This window comes from Lonchura striata, chromosome 7 (assembly GCF_050655825.1).
Source record: "Lonchura striata isolate lonStrDom1 chromosome 7, ASM5065582v1, whole genome shotgun sequence".
Taxonomy (NCBI): Eukaryota; Metazoa; Chordata; class Aves; order Passeriformes; family Estrildidae; genus Lonchura; species Lonchura striata.
In genome coordinates, this window is record NC_140709.1 from 34,990,276 (window position 1) to 35,014,761 (window position 24,486).

Consider the following 24,486-nt stretch of genomic DNA (forward strand, 5'->3'; position numbering starts at 1 on the left):
AAGCTCAAAAGCTTTGCACTGCACACGCACAAACAACACGACCCACCCGACACCGTGCCAGAGAATGACTCCCACCATCTTGCTCCAGTCAAGAACAGTAAGAAAAGCAATTTCCAGACTTTTGCACTGTTTTTAAGAATGGAAGGCTGGAAATCAAAGTAAAGGAAGCACCATGCTTGCCAGCAAGAGAGCAGCACCAGAGTGTGGAAAACAGGAAGAAAAACAAAACCAATGAAGCCCATTTCCCCCCTCCCCAGCCTCCTGCTACCCCAAGAATGAAAAGGGAAGAGATAAGAGTTGTCAGGTAACATCAACATCGCCACAGATTTTCTTTCAGCTGCTTACCAGTGTGGCTCCTTTTATGTACCATTAGCACATTGGGCCCAATGCAAACCATGCCACAGACGTCACATTTCAGTTTACCATTCGGAAGCCGGATTCCTCCCTCGCTTGATAGCTCCTGCATCTTTCTGTTATCCACCATCTCGTTACTCCCAATGAAGGGATCTTCCAGGCTGCTTCCTCCATCATGAGCTCTGATAATATCTTCATGAATCAGGGGCTTCCTGTCAAATTCCTCATCACTTTGCATTTCTAGCTTTACTGAATTTGCTGAAATTAAGAAAAAAAAAAAAAGTTAAACCCATGTATTTTCCACATTCCCAACTACTAATACCACGATAAACTTTTTATCGTTATCAATATTAAATCACAGCCTTGAAGATCAAACCATCATGAGTCTCATTTAAGCCTTTCATTTTTTTTTGTTTTTGTTTTTTTCAATTCCTAATTTCTATCCCTATTTTAAATCTTAAGAACTCTGGTACAGTGTGACCCAGACACCTGCCAAAAGTTGCAGAGATGCAGCAGGATTAAGAACCAACCTCCTGCTTCTCAATTTGAACTACGAGAATTGCCTTCTTCTCAAAGAGCCAAAGCTACAGGAGCAAAGGCCAAAGCCAGAGCTGCTCCTTCCAGGCCTCTCCTGCCCAGTGCCTGAGAGGCAAGGTTCCCAAAGGCACAGCACAAGGAAACAAAGCAGGACTGCTCCAAATGCAAAGATCTAGTGAAACCAGGCTTGTGGGCTGTGCCAGTAATCTTCCAATCACCCTGCCTGCACAGACAGGTTCCCTGATGGAGGGGAGTCTCAGGATGAGCTTCCAGTGCTTTTTTGCTCCCACCTTCTGATTCATGTCAATGGGACACTGCCAAGGCAAACAGGGCTGCAGCAAAGCCTACATTGCTGGATTATTTATATTTGCAAGAGAAATACGTGCAGTTGAAGAACTTTCACATCTGCCTGGTGAGACTGGCAGGCTCACTACTGATTTCTGAGATCCTCAGGTGACAGGATAAACCTCCTCTAACCACTGAGAGCTTGTGGGATCAGTAAGTCTTTAAAGGAAACAAATGTACTGGTTTTCACAAAGGGGTGTCAGTGCAGGGGTGTTTTAATCATCAAATGCCCTCAATTTAACGCCTCAAGAGTTGGTCAAACCTGCGGAAGGGCCTGTCCCAGAGTCAGAGCCTCCATCCACAGTGTCAGCCAGAAGGCAAGCCCACGTGTCTGCTTCCCTAAGCCTTGATCCTGCTGAGGGGTTTAACAAGGAGGTGATTCAGCCTTCATATCTAAGCAGTCTTTGACCTCTGTATTAAGGCCATTGGCACGAGTGCCGTGACTGCAGCGGACCTGGAGCACAAATCAGCGCCCTGGGCCTGGCCCAGCATCACCAAACTCTGGCCACATGTACTCCTTGGCAACTGCCCAGGGGTCCCCATACATGAACCCAATGACAGAATTTTAAGTAAACACTCTGAGGAATCACAGTTTCAAACAGCTGGCCTGGAAATGTCAGAAGAAAAAACTCTACTATTTAGAGTTCCTCCTTCATCTTCCCTTCTTCCCCTTCCCAGAAAACACAGGGCTCAGAGACTGATGTTGACACTGCAATTCTAAATCACTGCTTTACTACCAAGGAAAGCATAATGAACAGAGTAAAGGAACCAGAGACCAAGCAATGGTAAGATGTTTCTTTTTAATCATAAAACTGTTGAAACATCTTCCACCACTTATCAAGGCACTAATGGGAGCTAAGAAATGACAAAAAAGTACTATTATGGCAAGGCCCATCCAGAGCAAGGACATTGCTGCATCAGATCACAGCAGACCAGTATCAGCACAAGCACTGCCATCTAAATGGTCTGTAACTACAAAACATTTGAGTGCATCACTTACAGAAGGGAATTAATGTCTTTGCTGCCACAGAGATGCATTTATTGTTCTTAAAAGAGTAAAAAATAGCCCAAACTGAGAGGTCATCTCGGATGTGGCCCCAGGCAGTGCGCTGGGGTAGAAACAGGTCAAGAGGAGGCAGTTTGCATGGGGCAGCAGGAGGGGACTGGCCCCACCAGGGCAGCAAGAGAAGCCATGGGAAACCATACTGTCCTGGTGCCAAGCCCAAGTGGCACAGCCAACAGCATTCTGACCGGGAGAATCTACCCTTGTGGAGGGGCTGAGCAGAAAGGAGGAAGAGCAGAGCTCTGGCAGCTCCATGGGCTGTCAGGGAGAGAGCTGAGGTCCCAGACCCACCTCCCCATGGAAAACACACACTGGTGATTTATGGACAGCCCACTTTCAGAGCAAAGGAATGGCAGTTCCCTCTAATAATAGCAGCCTTTCGGGGCATTCAGCAAGTCTAAGAATGAAGCCCAAAGAAACGGTTCGCTGGCTTTAGGAGCAGGATTTAATACACTCGGCCACACAAGTAGCTACAGCAGAGCCAGAAATAGTGCCCTGGGCTCCTCATCTAAAATCCCAGGTTGCTGCCACGAGCCTGCATGCTGTCCTGGCACAGTACTGCACAAAATATCCAAAAGCCACATCCTAACTGTGCATGTACTCACAAGAGAAAGTCTCAGATCAAACGTGTCTTCTTACCTATATAAAATTTCATCTGTTTCTCTGATTTGGATTAATAAACACGAGTGCAATTAGTGCTGATCATCACATTCACAGCTGTGGAGCTGTGCCTGCTCAGCAGACATGAGAACAAGGCTGGGAGAGCTTACAAATGGGAAGACCACTTACTTTTTCTTCCTTCCCCTAGCACTTCTTTCTGCTGAATGATGCTTTCACGTAACAGGATAAGCAGCACAACCAAGCGGTGCGAGCCGTTTGCTGGAGCGCATCCTCCCCATGCACACCGAGCTCACAGAGCCCAAGGAATTCAAGCTACATCCTTCAAAACATCCCAGCTATTCCATGAGCTGTGCAGGCTGTTTGCTCTTCCTGCTTCCCTCACCTTCATGCACACAGAGCACTGGCACTGCCATTTCAGAAACCCTCTGGTAGCTGCTGGAAGGTTTCCTCCAGCTGGGACCAGGTCTCCAAGGAGGGGAGCAGGGATCTCCTTGGCTCATTGCAAAGGTTTTGCTAATCAGGTCACCTCTTCTGCCTTACATCACTCGTGTGTATATATTAGGCTGTGTGGCAGCTTGCAAACAAACAGGCACTTAAATTGCATATAGTTTGTGTTCTCTGTTCTCAGCCAGCCTCGGAAGCTGCAATCATTTAGTAGTGCCACTGCCTTTGTTTTCACCTACAGCACTGAGGGAGCACAATGAACTCTGCTGCAAAGGGAAAAAAAAATGTTCAAGGGATGTTGATTGCTATCCTGCATCATACACAAGACCCCACATCAAATATGTTCCCTTGCATTTTTTGTTCACATGCATGGTAAAAGTATAAACATGTAAATGGATTTTGTTGGGGTCTTTTTAAGTTTTTGGGACATTCCTAAAAAAAAAAAAATTACAGCAAAAGAGATAGCAGGGATAAAACTAAGCCAGCTCACTGCAAAAGCATGAACTTGAAGCCAAACCATTTCCCTCCAGCTAATATATGCTCCTTCTACTTCTTCCAGTCCGGCAAAACACCTTGTGGGGAAAAACATATGACAAGCACCACATATGACTTCTGCCTAGGAATACAAAGCTAATGGCATATATTTGCCAGTCCACACATTTAATTTGCTTTCTTTTTCATTTTTATTTACTTTTTTGGGTTGGTTGGGGGCTTTTTTTTTCCCTTTTTGTTCAGCACATAAATCAGCTGATACCGAATCACACTTTATGCTGAGTGGCCAAATTGAATACAATTATTGCTAATGTCTCATAAGTGCCAATTAAACTCCAATTCCCTGTTAAACAGTTTCCTGGGAAATTTTCAGTATAAAAATATTTCCTTCACCCACAAATTATTGTGGCTACAAACCAGAAGTTGGAAGGTTCACCTAAAAAAACATTCCTGGTATTTCATCCTCTGTCATGGAATGTTTTTCCCTCAAAAGTGAAATGGGGGGAAAAAAACCCTTCTGTCTTTCTGAGAGATTTGATCCTCAGGTGGAGCTTAAATTAAAGCACTGGACATCTTAAGCAAGCAACAAGAGCACAGTTCCCACTAAGAAACAAAATTCCTCCTATCCAACACACCAGGGAGAAGGCAGCAGGACTGTACACCCTCCTCCACTGTCTGCTGTCCTAGGTCAATGCTTATTTTATCTGTGGCCTTGGGAAAACCAGGCTGGCCACTGCCACTGAGGGTTTGTGGTCTCCAGTTGGAGGTTGGCCTTTCCTGGCAGCAGCCATGCACCACCAGCCCCTTCCTGCTGCACCCAGAGCAGCAGCAAGTCAAGCCAGACCTCTCAAGGCCTCCCACACCTCTTCCCCCATCACCCTTTCTCTCACCAGCAGAAAACAAAGATTTGGCCCAGCCTCAGATATTCATCCTTGAGGAGGCAAAATTCAAATCTGCCACCCCCGAGGAGCCTTGGATGGCTCCGTGGGCGAAGGACATTCACAGACACAATGTGTTCCCTAATCAAAGTGGCCAGAGAGTGGGTGCCAGGTGGGGCACCAGCAATCCCAGGGTCTGACTCAGGTTCCCTGTCCAGAACACAACAAAAAACAGCATTCAAAGTCCAGATGATGCATCTGTCTTTACACCCAGATGCAAAGAAATTATGAAATCATTACTTTCCTCTGGAAAACAAGGCTGAGCCTTACCTACAGCAGCACAATGACAGGCAGCTACAGTACAGCCTTGTGCGTATCATCCTGTCAGTGGCCAGTGACACTGTCTATTTTAAGCATGCACTTCTCCTAGGCAGTGGATTAATGACATTGCTAATTGGCAGCTACAGACAAATAGAAAATGACCCAGTTTCTAACAGGTTTTGAACCCAATTCTTACACATCACAAGGCATGGAGTTGGTGTGTCCCTATACTATTAAATTCCCTGTTTCTACACTATCAAAAGCACTCAGCAAGGGTAAGTGTAATACAATTAATTTTAAGAACCAGCATGGCAAACTGATGAGTGTTTTGTAAGATGAAAATTAAAGGATGAGGGGGGAGAACCCTTCTATCTTGATGGATTTTGAAAGTTCAAGGCAGGGAACACCAGAAGTTGGAAACAATGATCCCTGGCTCTTGTTCAATCTAAGAGCACTCTGGTAGTAAAAAGGGTCCTTAAAGAAGGTGTTTACATCACTCCAGAAGTGTAGTGAGATTTTAATGCATGTTCAAACACACTTTCCTCCTGAAATAGTACAAAATAGTCTTGGGTGAAAAAAAAACTTAATCTTTGAGTTTCTTGTTGCTGATAGAATTCGGCCATAGTTAATGACTCTTTTCAAGTTCATTTCAGTTTAATTGTGAGCTATTAAATGTGTAAACAAGGGAGCACCAGCAAGTCTCCCCTTTTTAAAAAGGCACACACACAAGTGGTGAGAATGCCAGCCAAGCAGCGGCAGAACAGAGCACAGAATTGGCTCTGTTGTCACCTCATAGCCACAGAGTACTTAGCTAACAGGTTGACATTAAAAAACAAATAGCTTTAGCAAATACTATTTAGTTCCTGAGAAACAAGCAGGTCCCCCCTTCTCCTGAGGAACAGGTATCACTCCAAAGCTGTGAGGCTGAACAAGCATAGTGCGATCTGCTCAAGGCACCAGCAGCACATCTGCTGCTCAGGAGAAAGGAAGACATCTCTTCAATGGCACCTGTGCTGTCCTTCCAACACTGAAATGGAAGATGTTTCAGTCAAGAGTTAGAAAGATGTATTTCAAGGGAGCCAGTTTTGCTTTCACAGTAGATTGAAGCTTTCTGGAGGCTTAGAGAGAAGTAAAGCTGACTCTGGATGGAACAAATGAGGGTGAATGTCACCTGCAAAACAGGGAAATTACCTAACTCTTTTCTTGACTCAAGTACCAAAATGCAAGATCACAGACGTTCCCAATGCTGGATGTCAAATTTCTTTATTGAAAGCTCTAAAGACTTTAGCTTTTGGCCACTGAACCAGGGCAATGGTAGATGGTGATACCATCTTGTCATGAGTTCTGTTCAGGTTCTGCAGGGTTATGTTCATTCACAACAGTTCAATCAAACCAAACAGTTCACAACTAATAAAAAAGAGAAAGAAATGTTTTAGAAACTTTGTGCTGAGTCCTTTTCTGCATGCCACAAACGGGATTCTTCAAGCCCACAAGGAGGTGCTTAATGCGCCAGAAATTCAGTGAGAACTGATCGGCTTATTTAGGGATCCTTAGAAATTTTTAGTTTTCACATTGAAGAATCTCAGTTTAAGCCTGCTACCTCTGAAGTCAATTTAAACTCTCACTAAATGCAACAGAAGACTTATTTCATATCTTCTGGAGGTGGTATGTGCAGTAAGTGTAGACTAACAGGTCTGTTACACCCAAGTTTAGTTTAAATTAGGATGCTGTTGCATAGCTAAGCCAAGCTTCAGTCAGGTTTTAGCTGACACAAACTGTGGTTGCCATCCTCCCTCAATCCCCACCCCTTCCATCTTTTACATTGGCACCAGTGATCATGGAACTGGGTGCTACACCAAGCTGGTTGAAAACCAGTGTTCCTGAGGAAAATCAACCCTTTTCAGCTGGATCAGGCTCCTGACCAGGCACACTGTGCCATCACAACAACCAGCTTTGGCTCACGTGGAGCAGCACCCCTGATGTCACCACACACTTTCAGCAGCAATGGTTCTAAATCACCAGGTGGCTTCTCCCAACGCAGCTCTCCAGGGCCAGACACAAGGAATGAAGACTACAGTACTAAAATGCATGAAATAACTTTTAAGCTCAAATGGCCATACAAGCTTATGTAAATATGAAGCTGAAAAGACCACAGTTAAAGTTGGAAGGGCTCTGATTTAAGCAAACAGCATCCCAGCAAGAGCAGCATTAAGGGCTGAGATCTTTTTTTTATCACAGGGCCCAGTTTTGATGGTTTCAGTGACACACATGCCAGAAATGTTTCGAGCCAGCAATCCTTCCAGTCTCCCACAAGGCCACATTCAGTGAGATTCTTGGTGAAGTCCAAAGGCTGGGACATTGAGTAAGGAGTTCCCTGGTGTAAGTAAGCATGGCAGTACCTAGCCCAGAATCTGCCCCAGGTGCCCGGCCTTCAGGCATGACTGTTTGCTCACCACAAGTCACCCATGCTGCATACCTCCATCTGGCAAGAGTATGAAATCCTAATTGAATATATATGATTGCTCAGTGTCGCAAGATTCCTCTCCAGAAAGGCCTCAGGCCAAATTTCACCCACAAATGCATCTACGCAAGCGGCACTTACACAAGCCAGAGTCATGTATTCATATCCCAGGGTAGGAAAAGTACTCCTGATGACCCAGCCTCCCCCTCCCTTTGTGCCTGTACTTACAAAGCAATATAGTGCAACAAATGTTGTGCTTAACATAACACAAGGTTTCTGCCAATTCCCCATAGGTGCAAGGGAGAGTTTGCCTTTCCCATTCCCCCATCCCTTTTGCAGGGCCAGAACCTGATCCCTATGCAAGATGAGTGAATACAGCAGGACTGCTCCTAGCTGCTGCCCCCTCTACAGATGCTTATGCTAACTCAGATGATAGTCTTGGACTCAGATTTTTCCCTAAGGTCAAACTAAGAGCAATTGCTGGATATATCTTTATATCCAACATATTGTTCTTTTTTTTTTTTTTTTTTTTTTTCTGTTTTGATGGGGAGAGAGGCAGAAGGATGTTCCTTTTTCCTGTCCTTTTGCTGTTGTACAAGACATGTTTTTTTTGAGAAATGTCATCTGGCAAACTCTGTCTTTACACAAGACCTGCCAAGCCCTTGTGCTCCCCTGCTCTCTCCTCCTGCATGCTGCAGCCATTGGGACTTGTGCCTTCATGTGAATGATTTCCCACTTGTTTCCAAGGGGCAGGTGATGCTGGGGGCGGTGGTGCCCAGGAGGTGCTTTTCTCCAGGGTCCCCTCCATTGTGCAGTTCCATGTCCCAGTGGCTGTGCAGTGCAGGAGGCAGGTTTGGTGCTGTGGGTGGTCTCCCACAGCCTTTCCCTCGCCGACCGAAAGCAAGTCTCTTACTGCCTGCACCATGTACGTTAAATACTGTCAGTCTCCTCTCCTACCACAGCTCTTCTTTACTTCAGTAGAGCTATTTCTGATGCACACAGAAAAGCAGAGAGGGGAGGAAAAATAAAGGCTCAGTCCTGTAATGAACCACGCTGTCTCTCAAAACATAAAACCATGACTACTTTTTTAAGACCAATTCAGATTCTGATGAGGGAGCAGAAGAAACACTCGCTGAGGAGTGACACAACACTCACCCCTAAAGGCTGATGAGACCTCTATATGGTACAAAAACAAGAAGTTTGTAATGGAAAATGCTGACAAACTACAGCTATATATGGATCATCCCTTATAAACAAAAATAAAGTGATTGATAACATCCATTTGAAGAGACTAAAACCTTATTGGCTCACTCATTGTTGTCTCTGCTTCTTAAAAAGTGCAGGACTTCCTAAAATGCTTTCCAGCATACACAAAGGATCTTAATTATAACAGTAATGATTATTTCATTTATAAGGAACTTTCCATCAGGAATCTACACTGTACTTGAAAATACACCTGAAGAAATTGTTTGAAACCAGTGGAACCACTTCTCTGGGTCAGGACCTTGCTCCATTTTCTGGCATTTTTACCACTAAAGACATTATCTTAAATCAGTGAAAGGCTTTCATTATCAAGTTATACATCATCATTCACAGCTTTCAGGAAAAGTTTTATTTATTTCTCATTATATAAACTCTAAATCATCTTAATGCAACTTGACCTAGCCATGCCCTCCTCTAAATAAGGCACCTCCCCAACTCATCAACCCATGGAAAATTATAGGATAAGCACCTGCCACAAAAATATTTTCTGTCTTTGTCACTATATTGTAAAAAGCAGACGAACAACAAAACCTGTTTTTGTTGGAGCCCAAGCCTTGTCTGCACCCTGGGAGGCAGGTGGCTGCTGCAAAGCAATGGGCAGGTCCCCAGGTCCATGTGCAGCCCTGGATCTCTGCAGATGCCCGAGCACAGGGACTTCTCCCCGTGCGCCTCACAGCCACTGCTGGGCTGGAGTCCTGCGCGACTCCAAGAAATAAAAGGGAAAGCAGCTTTGCCTAACCACAGTATGACTACACAACATACAAGGAGACCTCTTAAAAGCCAGTGTCTTCGTCAATGCTGACTTCTGTCAGCTTGCTGCTGCCTTGAAATATGTATTTTTACCTGAGGCAGCTAAAGGAAATAAATTGTATGTCCTTACATGGTTTAATTTTTAATTATTTGAGATGGAAGATGAGGATTTAGGGATCTGGAAATACCTGCTCACAGTTCAGAGATCCCAGCAGTACTGAGTTCAGCCCATTAAGGCAGAACTTAGAGCATAAAAATTTACCCACATCTCAAGATGCACATGAAAGGGCTGCTCCAAGAGGCACTTACGGTATGTTACAAGGATGGCAGCATCTGGTTTAGTCCCTTAACTTTTCCAAATGTAAAGGACAGTAGAGTTTATAGTCATTTTCCATGTTCATAAGTCACTTCAATAATCCAAAACTGTTTAAACTCAAATTTTAATATACTAAAAACAGGGGGAGGGTATCTCTGCTGCCTCCTTCCCACAACTTAAAACACACCAGCTATTAAAGCAGCAAGACATTTAAATGACTATTCATTCTGATTTTTTTTAAAGCAGTGCTAGGCTTTCACCTGTATCATTATTATGTAGGCAGTGACAGATGGCAATGGAAAAATATAAAATAACTCTTAGAGTATTAACTTTTTTCAGTACCGTATGTGTCAGATTCTTTAGCATAAATAAATGGCATTACACAGTCTCATTAAATCTATACATCTGTGTAGTAACTTGCAATTTATGGATATTTTCTGACACAATGTTCAAACCAACAGGTTTAGCTCACATGTTTCTTTTCTCACCATGCCATCTCCAAGTCACCAGAAAAGCAAACAAAAGCAAAACCCTACACTAAAGATTCCTGAAGAATTCTATGAGAAGATTTGCTATTCATCATCTACATACATTTAAAGGAATGAGAAGGGAAGAGGGTAATGGGATCATGGAAGAAAGGGGATGGAAGAGAGTTGGCAAGTAAAACACGTAATTAGGCACCTAAAATTTACATCTTTAACGAGTAATGAATGACTCCCCAAGTTAGATTAAAACAAGAACAGGGACACAAACAGACATTTTCTCCTATTGCCCACTGAAGCACAAAAAGCACCCACCCCCCCCATTTTCAACAGAGCACCCAGGAGTCCTGAGCAGATTTCCCACAGACTGTAGTGCTCAGACAGAGCAGGGAATGCAGGACTGGTGGCTGAGGCAGAACAGCTCAGGCTGCTGAGGAGCTCAGGCCATCCCCAAGCACATGGAAAGGTGCTGTCAGTGCCTTTGAGCACCACTCACCATTACCCAGGGGAATCAGGAAGTCAGAGACATAAGAGCTGCGTTGACTAAAGCATCTGGTACTTCCTCAGGCCTTTCCCAAACATGTCCCATAAACTCAGCTGCTCCACGGGAACCACGTGTCCAAATACCCCACAGAGCCACACATACAAGCTCTGGTGGATGGTGGAAGGAGTTCTGGCTTCTGAAAGAAGCAAGAGTTACAGGGGGACAGCAAGGACACTGCACCTCCTGGGACACAGAGCCCTGAGGAAGGAGGGATGGCAGGAGAGGGCTTGCTTGTACACACCAGCCTACTCCTGGGAGCACTGCCAAGCTCCCCTTCATTCATCCTTGAACAGGAGCAGGGCAGCTGTGAGGACATCACAGCTGCTCTAGTCCCAGTTAAAAAGACTCATTTTGGGCAATAAGCTGTGTCTGGGAGCTCTCCCTTTAACACAAGAGCCTACTGGTCCAGGCTGGTGGAACAGGATGCAGCACCACTTGCTGTTACCAAACATTTATTAAAGATGTCAACAAAAGATAAAAATCTGTAAATAGAGCTGCAGTCACAGAACAGAGACCAGCAGCCCTGCAACCTCAGTCCTCATGGCCATGGTTCAATAGGTACCTCCCCTTTCAACTCCTTTAGAGATGTTCTCCCAAGGATTTGGGGAGCAGTTCACCAAGTATCAATGAACACTCCTGCCTGAACACCAAGTCACACCTTAGACAAACTCAAACCCAGGTGACACATTACCAGTGGAAAGATGAAATCTGGCATTAGCAGCAATTCCTGCACGTCACACCCTTTTGTCTTCTTGGGTAAAGGATCTGTTGGGAGCTATTTACGGACTGGCTCTTTTCCTCTAGGAGGAGCTGGTATTTCTGCCTAAAATTAAGATGGCTTGACACTTCCTACGATGAGGCCCTGTTTTTTACTTGCTTATCACTTTGCCAAAAACAAGTTAAGCTGAAATGTATAGACAATATTTTAATTTTGTGAGTGTGCATGAAACTGCAAATCAAAACAGTTGAACTGGCTCCGACCAGTTCAGAGAAACCACTACCCCTGGTTCTTAGTGTTCAGGTCAGGTGGCCCACAATCAGCCAAAATAACAAAGCCTGCTTTCCTGTGGATTTGTACCCACAGCCTCATTCAAGCCCTCTTCCCTTCCAGGAAGTGCAATTTGGGTGCCTGCTGCCAAACAGAACGAGTACAGCTAAGTTCCACTCGCCTTTCCCCTCATTAATGAGGATCAGCAATCCCAAGAGATCCCCTGACCATGCAACTTCATCTCATGGGTACACCTTTATTGCATCAGTTCAAGGAAAGTCAGACCCAGAGACAAAACATCACTGACATGACTTTGGTTTTGAGGACAGGTCATGTGCATTTAAAAATCATTACTCTCTGCAATGAAAATAAGGAAAAAAAAAAGAAGAAAAGGGGAAAGAAATTGGCATCCTAAGAGGCTCACTGAAGCTCTTTAAAGTGCATAATTCCATCATCATACTGTACATAGTACACGATCTCTGAGGGGTAATTATCCATGGATTGGAAGGCAGTGTGAATATACACACAGTCAATATTATGTGCTTGCTACTGCTTCTCTTTTTTTTCTTCTTTTTTTTTTTAAATCAATTTTAATTGTTGTGGATCTATTTCTGCTAATAAAAGAGAGTGAACTGATTCTGGTCGGATAGATTTCTGGATACGGAAAATGAGTGAGCAAAACATGTGAGAGTACTTACTGTATTACCAGAAATATTTATAAATGGCTCTTCCCTCCCTCAGCTGGCAGAATATCAAAGCACTGAGGAAGCAGCACGGATGGTTTCTGAAGGGATAGAGAAAGGTCCACTCCTCCATCACCAGCCTGGGAAAACAATGCCACAGAGCTTCAGCAGAAGCCCAGGCTGGCACTGCTCTAACAGCAACATCTCCCCTCTTGTTAAGGAGCGAGCACTCCTGTGGGTGCAAACTGTACCAGAAAGGATCACAAATGAGCCCCTACAGGGAATATATAATGTGTCTACTGGGTTGGAACAATACATGAACTGGAGACTCAAGGTTTTTTGTAACTGTGATTCCCAGGAATGTCAGTCATTCCACCTGAGGACAATCATCTTCTCTGAAGGCTTGATGCCTCCACATATACCAAGTTCAACCCAAACTCTTTGGGCTTGACAGTACTGAAATGTTCCCTGTAAAACACAGCACTATCACAATACATTCACTAGCTGCATTTCTAGTAGCAAAATAAAAACATGGAGACAAGCACATTTACCAAGAGCACCTACAAATCACCCCTACCCTTGCATGAGAACCTGTCTGAGCCAGGAAGGGCTCTGTCCCCCAGAGCTCCTGCAAAGGGGGGTCCTGCAGAGGTACACACTACACACACAGCAGTACCCTGCAGCTTCCTTGCAGGGACGTGTGCTTTTGTGAACTCCCACCTGCACGCAGCCCAACTCTCTCAAACTGGATTAACCAAATACACACTCTGAACTTTGTCTACCATCACAGTTTGTTTCCATGCATCCCACTTGTGTGGACTAGGGATTTCCTGGGGCAGATGAGCACCCTGTTGGCTGCTGTGCTCCTGGCTGTCCCCCACATGCTCTCCCTTCCCAGCAGTGGAGGACTACAATAAGGTGCACCAATTCCCAAGTTAGCCTGTGCATGTGAAAATGCCTGGGGGTCCTGATTCAGTGCAATACTTAGGCAATCACTGATCTTTAATGTTAAAGTCAACAGGACTTGGGTACATCCATAGGTAATTACATGAATTCATCACTGGGCTGAGCAAGCATGTTCCAGTTCACAAAAGCAACGAAAGGACAACGTGCAGGAAGAACGAAAAGCCTTCAGGAAAGGATTAGCAGTGTCACAAGTTAAACATCTCCTCCCTGATGACATACAGGATCGGGTCAACTGTGCAGGTAAGCGAGAATGCTGTAGCATGAAGTCACAAATGGTACAGCCTGCTCACTCTACTGCCTGTAGCAGCTCTGCAGGTAATGAATACAGAATACTACTGTACAATAAGCAATACTTTAATAGCTCTACTCTGTAGAAGATGTAGGCATTTTTCAGTGTTTAACTGCACATCATTGCTATTCCAGAACTCCTACTTGGATGTTTTAACCTACCTAGCAGATTTAAGTGTAAAAAATAACAATAAACCTCTCTGTAATCAACCCCTGAAACCATGCAACTCTTGCTTTACGGTTCTAAAAAACCATAACCTAGGAGGGCTATAACCTAATAGTGATATGCTGTCATTAACTGGCTACTGAATTACAACAAATAATGTGGAACAACCTGAGCAGCAACTCCACCCTGCCATTTTAAAAACTGATTGTTACCTATTTCATGACAATATGAAAACATCTCAGTTATATAGTACCAAGCAACCTAACACTAGTTATGACCAATCTTGGGCTTTAAAAAAAAAGCATTATTTAAAAATCATCTAATTCCACACTAAATATACAAGTTCTTCAGATGATTATGTCTTCTCATAAGTACAGGAAATATCAAGAATTTACAGTAGGTCGTTTGAGTCCCCCTCATTTACAGCAGGCAGAAAGTAGTTCAGCACCTGCTGAAATAATTGCCAAGCAAGGAAAAGATAAAGATATAAAGGAAATTTATTGGTTGTCTAGCAGACTTTACCTTCAATTTTCCCTTGTCACGTTCCCATCAAGTGTATGTACCTGCACAATTCTGGTTGTGAAAGCTACAGTCACAGCCATGTTAGATTCAACTACCCCTGTGCCAAATCTGATCTGAGGGGTTCAGGAAGGCAGTGTGAGTACTCCCAGGAGGGACATATAATTTTATATATCACATGCCATGCTTCATTTATCTGCTTGCATACGAACAGTGAGCTCACCGACTACTTTTAAAGTTCTGGAACATTCACAACCACTTTTATTCGTGCATATATGCTAAAGACTCTGCACAAAGTGACTTGCTCACGTAACAATGCCTTGTTACTACTCTGTTGCCAGGTTTCTGGCCTGGGGCTTTGGGATCAGCAGCTTCCTTAAAGATACCATCAACAGGGGATTCTCACTCCAGGGTAAGAATAAAGCATCTACCAAGAGGCAGAGCCTGAGATGTTTAAAACTTGGAGATTTATTTCAGGCAGCTGCACCCCGCACACACGGAGGTGGAATATTCCAGTCTCCAACTTGCAGTTCTGGTAGGAGACATAGGAAAAACAGAGTTTTCACAATGACTACAAACACAAAGAAATAATCATATGGGTCAAACAAACCGATATGTTTGATTTGCTATGAAAATCATTTGAGTTGACTCAAGAAATTTGTTTGGGCAAAAAGAAAATAAAACCTTTCTGAAGTTGTGTCACCTCCCCCTTTCTAGTGCTGGCCTTTTTGAGCTGAAATACATATTTTTGAAACAAACATGGAAATGCTTTCTACTTTCAAACATCAAAAGCCATTTTAGTGTTGCTGAAGCATTTTCTCCCCCAACGTTTTCATCTTACTTGACTCATATTTCATTCTGGTTCCTGCTTACAAGCTGCCTTTTTCAACAAATTTATTATTTGTCATTTCCACCTAGTGGTTTCCACAACAAGCTCATTCCCAGCAGGCTGTAAGGATGCAAAAAAGTCTCAAGTCAGTCTTTTGCATCAGGAGCAAAGGAAGTCTTTCTGAAATGGGCATTGTTTAAATAATTTTTTTAAAATTAAAAAAATTAAACAAGCAAACATTTGAAACCTCTGCACGTCCTTAACTATACTATATGTGATAATATACATAATATTTTGGGGAGTGATACAGCTAAGCCACCTATCCTGTTCTTCAGCACAGATGGTTCATTCAGAGGCCTTCACTGGCTGCCCAGGCACAACAGGACAAAGCAGCTCTGCAGCCACTACACCTCTATGGTCCTGGAGCTGCACCCTCTGCTGTGCCTGGAAAGAAAGCATCTGAAAACTACCCTGGGGTGGCAAGGGGACAGTGATGGAATGACAAGGCTGGAACAAACAGAACGGCTGAGTGTCTGTGTGAGCAGTGCTCAGGCTCTTCCAGGATCCAGCTTCCCTCTCCTACTGCGCTTCCTGCCTACCTGGGCTCGCTCCAGCTCTGCTCCCAGACACAGGTCAGACCAGGGAAGTCTGAACGAGGCTCTTAAAAACACTCCAGTGCCTTCCTGAATTTATAAATCCCTTCACTTCTCTAAACTTCCACTCAAGATCAGTTAAGACACTTTCATAAATCTCACTTGGCATCTAGTTGCATCCTTAGGTGCCTAAACACATGTTTAAACAGGAATCTAAATCACTTGCAACTCAGTTCATCTACAAAATAGAGATTGTAATTCTTTATCTTATGGGGGCTCAGAGACAATAAATTGATTAACATTGGAGATTAATGTTCATGTGCTTAAGTCAATGGAAGCAGAAAGAAATCTTAATTCAGGGTGACATAGAGCACTTACAGGACTCCCAGCATTTGTAAAGCCAGTACCTTCTCTGTCACGGACAAGATACATCTGCTTACAAAGAAACTTGCACAATATTCACACCATATATTTTGGCTCAAGCTAGAAGTAGCAGTCTGCCTCTTTTATGAGCCCTTCAGAAAAAAATATCTCTGTACAGCCTTTAAATTATCTACTGTTGGGTTCAATGAATTTGATGAAGAAAAGCTTGGAACATAAATCCAAGTGACAACTGAAGTTTAACACAGGCTGCAAGGAAGAGAAAGGCAGGCAGGACTTCACATATGTTTGCTCAATAGAGAAATTGTATGAGCAAGTGGGAAGAAATTTCTAAGGCTGATGCCTTATAATATGACCCCATGCCAGTTGAGATGTCTTTCACAAAGACCACATCACGTGTTGTTGATTCCATGACTCATTATTTCAAATGTTAAAAGTATGGCTGGGTACCATACTAAGAAGGGAAATTATTTTGTGACACTACAGTAATTTTTTCTTATATTGCAAACAGAATGCATTGATTAAAGCACACAGAATCTGGATGAGGATTTAAGGCAAAATAGGTAATTAATAGTAATTTGGAAAGAAGAAGAAACAATATCCACTAAAGTAGCATTTCTTTGAAGAGACGGGGAACAAAATCTTATCTAGTATTCAATCCATTTTATTCTCTATAAACAACATGACGAGCACCAGCTTTAAAGAGAGGTTGAATGAACAGAAAATATCAAGGCTGACATTGTTAAAGTCATGAAGATGAGCAGACACTGATTCAGGTGGAAGGAAGAACCTCTGCCTCCCCTTGGAACCTGCCAGACACTTTGAGCACTTACTCAGGCTGATGGAGCCCAAGCTCTTCATGGCTCTGCTGCAGCCTCTGCCTTCTAAGCTGGCAAGGGTGTTGATCACGCATCTGTTTTCATCACAAATTCCATCTGGATTTTAGAATTCTCAATTTAGATCTCATCAAGACTCACACACATCTGCAGAGAGCTTTGATTTCTAGACACCAAAGACTTCCAGTGGGAAAAAGCTGCTCTGAATAGTTTCCCACCCACTCTCACAGCAAGACTGATAACAGTGCATTTGTGCCAGTGCTTTTGATAGAAGAGGTACACACACACACACACACACATATATAAATGCAGATACATGTGCTGCTGCTGGTGAAGCTCTGCTCTTTTCTTAGCTTGGGTTTGGATGTCCTTGATTGAAAAACATTGCAGCAGCCTGAACTCATCAGTCTGCCCTGAGCCCAGCAGCACAGGTTTTAATGAGGAAATATCTGCTGATAGCTTTTGTTTCTACTGTACCTTTAACTGTTGGCAGGAGAATTCAGGAAAGGACTTGCATGTCAGCTAGATACCAAACATCACTGGCCACTGGTCAATCATCAAGCAAACAGCAGGGCTGAATGGAATGGATTTGATCCAGAGGTTACCAATTTTTCAAAATATTACATGCAACCATTTCTTAAGCAGATTAGATGACACATTCTCAGCCAAACATACACCAGAAAATGGGACTGTTATCCTCGGATTCGTTCTCTTTTTGGAAAAAAAAAAAAAACCAAAAAACAGAGGGCAAACTTTCAAAACTTTCAACCTTCTTAAAAAGGCAGTGAGCTTTCTGCATTCCTGACCTTTCACTTGCAGAGGGAATGCTGATTTCTTGCTGAGCTACGGCTCTGATCATCCCTGCCAAAGCTAAGACGTACACGAGCTGGCTTACCCTTGTTTCCACTGGCTGCTGGAGCACGCCAAAGAGACTGTGTGCCCTCCTGCCTCCAGCACCCAGCCAAGCAACGTGATACTTTTCAGAACCTTATATAGCACTTTAAGAGCTGTATAGAGGAGCTCAAAACAGGATGACACAGAGGGCAGCGGTGCAGGGAAGTTGAGAAATGTCTTCTACTTTTGCTCTCAAGCAGATCAAATGGTCAGTTCCAAAGTGGGGCATGATCAACTCCGTAACTTTTTGGAGGCAAAAGTAGCTGAAAGACTAGAATAACACAGAGTAGGAGTGGAAGTGGATGTGCTCACCCACAGACAAAAAAAGAAGGTTTATTCAAGCATTGCAGTATGACAATCATGCAATGCAAATGCCCCAGTGAAGTGAAAATGTGCAGTCAGCCCTGGAGCCTGAGGTTTCAGCATTCCCAAGGCAGGGCAGTAAACTGCAGCACTCTGGGAGTGGCCTATGGTCGTGCCATTTCTCCCAGTAAGCCCAACAGGAAACACTAGTGCTGAACAACTACTTCTGAATACCCAAGCTATTGCTAGAACATTAAAGCCTGTGCCTGCAGATCCTAAACAGTGCCAGGGTTCCTTCTTGCCCAGTGCTGTTTTACCCAAGAGACAGAAGAAAGGTCTGTCAGGAAGTCTGTACCTGCACTGGCTACTCATCTGTGCTGTTATTTACTGTAGTGCCTAAGATGGGCTACAGCCCTATGACACTACTTCTGAATGAAGAAAATGGGATCAGTGTTTAATTTTACAATCATTGCAGCACAGATCTGGGGTGCTCCCTATCAGTATCAGCACAGACAGGCTGCATCTTCAGGCCCGAGGAGAAGAGAATTTGGCCCAAGATGTTAAAGGGTTATTTTAAGGAATGCTTTTCTCTTTCTCCCTTCTCTCTCTCTCTCCATTTGTTTGTTTTGGAATTGATACCAGGAAAAAAAAAATGTAACTAGGAAACAGAATACATAACTGCCTGAGGTGATGTACAAGAAGTTTCTTAGCATTCTCTGACTTTTTCCTGGTTAAAACCAGTTTGCCTGGGGATGGGCCAGCTCAGTTTCGGCTTCTCCTGCTTTCCCAACATTCCACAGAATAGCATGACCTTCATTAACTCAACACAGCAACTGGATCCAGCTAACAAAATCCAACACATGTAGGCACTTGTCCCCCTCGTCCTCAAGGGTAGAGAAACACGGATACCATTGCTTGCTCCAAAACTGGCCTTGTCATTTCCAGTCCTTATCCTCGCACAACAGATGCTATCAGGACTGCTCCTTGCTGGTCAAAGGCTGCAGCAGCTTCTCTGCACCCTTCAGCTTACTGGATTAACACCCAGTTCCTCTATTAACTGTGGATCTAGTGAAGAAACTTTACAAAAAAATAGTTTACAAGAAATGGTAACTAACCAGTAGCCAGGGCTCTATACTTGTGTTGGCTGGGCGTCAGGGCATTTGTTACTGAATACATGGACTTGTTCATATTAAAAAAAAAAAAGACAAACAACCCCAAAACAACAAACCAAACAATAACAGAAAACTTCAGAATTGTAGCAGTCTGGATGTGACTTGATGGATTAGGGGGCACAGGGGGAGGAAAGGTCTAGTCAGCCTGCAATATTATGTATCTGGAGATGCAACATAGATAGTGGGGAACACACTGAATATAACAGACTGACTTAATATTTCAGTGTTTATTCAAACTTTTCATGTTTTCAGACAAAAATCCATGTTAAAAAAAAAAAACAACAACAAAAAAAATAATAGCTGTGGGCAGCAGAAAGCAAGATACTATTTTATGAGCTAATATAAAGCAAGCTCTCTACCATTCACACTCAGGAACAGCACTCACAAGCCCAGATTTGGCACTGGCAGGTCTTACACATCCCCTACATCCTGCTGTCTTCAGTTTTTCTGTATTGACAGGGAAAAAGCTAGCCACATTTTTAATGGATTGGGGTGTTCATCACACCTTTGGCATTCCATACTCTCCCACAAGTCAAGCAATCATTAAGAGAACACATCACACTCGGAAATCCCTCTTGGATAAACAGAAAAGGGGGAAGATTGAGGCAATGCCTGAGATGCATTTAAATAAAGCCTTATACGTTCTACATTTTTTGAACAGCTCTTTTGCAAGAGCTGTTCAAAAGAATGATCATGTGATCAAGATGTGATCAAGAGAAGCTTCAGACCTAGTAACTTCAAAATTGGACTCTGCACCTCATCTAGGGCAGAGAACTGCAGTAGAGGGACTGCATCCTTTTATCCACTTTGCTGTTTGTCAGGCTGTACTATCACTTGTGACAACCTCAGAAATGCTAAATTGGCTCTTAACCCACAAAGGCTTCTCGAGTGAAGCCAGCCCTTTGTTAGCAGCTGTGCTGCCCAAGGACGGGTCCAGAGACAGCCACTGAAGCCTCAAAGTTTAAAGCCAGTGTGACTCAGTTGAGCTGTGGATGAGTATCTGTTCTAACCAAGGGTGTGATGCTGGTCCAGTCACTTCCTCAAGGAGATGCAAGCTGGTACTACTACTCAGGGAGGTGTTCTTCCACCTAAGAACAAGGAATATCCTTGACATAATTCTGACCATAATGTAAGCTGAAGTACTTTCCAGACTGAGATCCTTTTCTCCATTCCGTAAAAGTCACACAAAACTCCACAAAATCCACAGATGAAGTAATGAGAAGGGAGATGGGCAATGGGAGACAGAAAGCAATAAGCCTGAGTGGAGTGTTGCATAAGCAGTGCTAATGTTTCAGCAGAGTTGGTTAGTTTAGTTTGTCAAAACAGCAAAATAAGCAGAGGAAAGTGAAAGTGTTTCATATTTATGAGTTCCATAAATATTCTCAGGACTTTGCTCCTCAGTGAGGATTCCAGGTACCACAGTAATACCAGAAGGAATAAAAAGTACTATCAAGCTTGTACAGCAGTTACTATATCTCTGTTATTTGAGCAAACATACTGAAGTCTGTAATTTTTATCCAGTTTAATCTCAGACATAATCATCTGGCGGTGTGTGTATTTAACCAAATTCCTCACTCTAGAGCACAAGAGTTCCACTAGCAGACAGCACCCTGGATACTGCTACAAAGATCCTTACTGTTATGAGCATATATATCAAAACAACCACTGCATTTGAAGTAACCAACATGAGAGGTGGCCTCACCATACTCAAATTCCAAAATGGTTTTAGGCACACATTCCCATCTCTCTTGGTCCTTCCCCATCGGGAGTTAAACCATCACTTCACCATTTACTGCTGCAAGGGCAAGTTTATGCCACCTAATTTTACAGATCTAACAGCTAGTTATCCAAGTCCCTGCTAGCACTGTCTAGGTTGCCTGTGAAGTCAATCCAAAGAAATAAGCATCTCCAGAGGGCAAATAACTTCATCCCACTTGTACTGTGAGATGATGGTTTCTGGAAAAGCCTACAATTACTAGTTTGGACTAGATACCTCACCTCTGCAAAGCTGAAGTTCCTCAAAACGAACTCCACGTGGATGGCATTATTCAGTGCAAAACTTCACAGATCCTTCCACATAGAAGCTGGACAATCTTTTATCAGCCATTCCAGCTGAATCCATTTATTACTAAGACATTGGTCCTTAATCATCTTCAGAGCAAGTCATTCTTGGCAGATAACAAGTAAAGCTGGACCATTTGCTATGACTCCCCAGTTTTGTGAGGGGACATTCAGATGGCCCACTACCCCCCTGTTCTACTTTCTTGCTTATTTTGGTCCTTCAAAAATCCTAAAATCACATGTCTTACCTGTGCCTTCATTTCCATGTTTTACACGTGATGTTCAAGTCATGTTCTTGCAATATTATAAGCCTTGTCTGGCATTGAGAAAGTTTTAGTCAAGAGTGTTTTATGTTACTGGAATTGCTTATAGAAAATTCCCTTTTACAGATTAATTTATGAGAGAAGAAAATCCTGTACTTATCTTAATTACTTTATTGATTCTTGGGAAAAAAAAATACAAACTCAAGCTGGGAAAAAGGAAAGATAACATGCACTTGTATTTCACATACAGTCAAAATCTTTCCATTGATGCTGTTTTATAATGCCCAAGATCCACTCTTATGCTCTGTAGTGGTAAAAACTGACCCTCTTCTTTCTCCCATTCCCATGAGAGAAACAACTACCGAGAAAGAGCAGGAGGGGGAAAGACAGGGAGAGACAGACTAAGCTAGGAAAGCTTACATAGACTACAATTTTACAACAAGGTTATGTGTATTCATGCAGAGCATTCTACAGCAAGGCAGAACCTACTGTTAACTCCCTGTAACAGCAAATGGAAAAACACCACTAACAAAGGGGATAGGATGGTTTAAGGAGTCCAGAGAATGGCAGGATTTGGACATATTAGGACAAGGAAAGATTGTTAGGATCTCCTGGTCTGACCATTCCACCCCCATGGACTCCTGTCCATGCCTGCACAGCAGCCACAGCTTGTTGGCTGTTACCTCTCCCAAAGCACTGATGCTCTCTCCACTGAAGACAGGGCAGGGAGCTTGAAGGCTTCTAATCAGGTTGTTTCACTGCCTAGTAAACAACAGCCCCTTACATACCCTGCACTTATGGGGGCAGGCTTGAGCTCCCATGGTGTGACCACAGTAATTAACTCAGAACTCATTACAGGCATGTCGTGATCTGCCCTGAAAATGCCAGGACACAGGGCTGCACTTGGTCATCCGTCACGCAAAGCCTTCCTTCCCATCAAGCTTCCAACCAGGACACTGAGCAAGGCCAGGTTTAATCCCAGGTTATGAGTGTGCATGAGAGCATACTGCTGGAAAAAAGGGGATTAACAGAAACTGGAGTTGCTCCTCACTCCACAAATATTGCTAGGGCTGAAGTCCTGGAGGCTGACTCACACAGTTCCCCACCCGCCCTGAAAGAAACAATCTTCTCGAAGACCTATTAACTAAAACAGAAAAGAAAACCTACAGGTTTGCTGAAAGGAAAAAAAAAAAACTAAAGAAACACACGCTTGGAAATTTTCTAGGACTTTAAAAAAAAATTTAAGAAAAGTAATGGAAAAAATCACTTGCTTAAATTTAAAAGATTCTTACTAAATAATTTTTATAAAAGCTAGTTACTGCTCAGGAGAGATGTATTGGTTATGTTTAAATCAGAACAGCCACATAAAAACTGGAAAATTAATAAATCCTCTTGCAGAAAACACTGTTTTAGCTTTTGAATTCTTGGTTTTTCACAGCTCTAGGTTTTTTGAAGCCCAGCCTGGTCACAGCACTCAGCCAGAAGAGGAACACACAGCCTGTGGTAGCAAGGACATGAGAACAAGCAGGCAAAGGATTAGGGTCCTATCCTTTCCTTGCTGGAATGGAACACACCATGTGAGCCTGGATTCTTACCTGAGGGACAGAAAAACAATCACTTCTTCCTACAGCAAAACTGTGAAGGATCAACAGGTTTTCTGTACTATTTAAGGAATTTTTAAAAATACAAAAAAGAAAAGACTAGTTGGCTTTTATTAAGAACAGCTGCTCTCAGGTTAGAGGTTACTCCAACAGACATTATCACCAATTGGTTTGAGTTCTTTGGTTGCTGCCTGAGCAGAACTGGAAAACAGATTTTTACTCCCTGCAATAAATTATTGACTGCTCTGACTCTCAGGAAGGCCAAGGTGTGGTCCTTGCTGGCAGGTGAGAGGGTGTTTGTTTGCCAGCCTTTCCCCCAACTGGAGGAAAGGTGCTCATAAAGTAACCCTGCAGGAGAAAAGCCAAAAGCGAGAGGCAGGATTCCCGTAAGTGACTTTTTGGTGTTCAGTGGACACACAGCTTTTGACCACGTCTAAACAAGGAAGTGTCCTCAGGGCACCAGGGCACCCCACAAGAAACCCGGGGTTGGAGACGCCTGTGTGAAAATGCACAGAGCTGGCTGCTGACCTTTGGGACATCTCCTTCTCCAGAGCCACAAGTAAACACGGTCAGGAATGCAGAAAGCACAGATCACACACACACCACACAGAGCAACCACATAGAAAGACCACTGTGGTTGTACCAGCCCACTATTAACTGCCTCTAAAGGACATTCCTGTCCTGGATTTAGGTGGGATTTAATCAACTGTCTGCCTACCACCCATCCTGGAGGCAGGCAGGGAAACATCCTTAACCCTTTACTTCCTTGGGGAGGAAAATAAAACACAAAGGTAAAGCAGCTTAAGTCTGCCCTGTGAACCAGAAGTAGATTTCATCACCTCCTGCCTTCCTACCCAGTTCTCATTCCTGCAGACCACAGCATCTCTCAGATCTGCTCCAGGTGGGCAGATAACACTCATGTACTTCATACCCCAGAGGAAAAGTCATAGAGAAAAGGGACTCGAGGATTCAAAGGTTTGGTGTGATTTATAACCAGCACCCTGGGAACGGTAGAGGCTGATAATATTTGAAAGCAAGCAAAGTAAGAGCATAAAATTAGAACTGGATCTAA

At 43.4% G+C, this 24,486-nt stretch overlaps 1 protein-coding gene across 14 annotated transcripts in view; it reads right to left on the reverse strand.

Annotated features, from left to right (window-relative positions):
* IKZF2 (IKAROS family zinc finger 2) overlaps positions 1-24,486 on the reverse strand; it is a 118,133-nt gene that overhangs the window by 55,162 nt on the left and 38,485 nt on the right. For all 14 annotated transcript variants that reach the window (XM_021537215.4, XM_085585482.1, XM_085585481.1 and 11 more), the window contains one exon: positions 346-612. In XM_021537215.4, the coding sequence (XP_021392890.1) occupies positions 346-612 (267 nt within the window). The remainder of the gene's footprint in view (positions 1-345; positions 613-24,486) is intronic.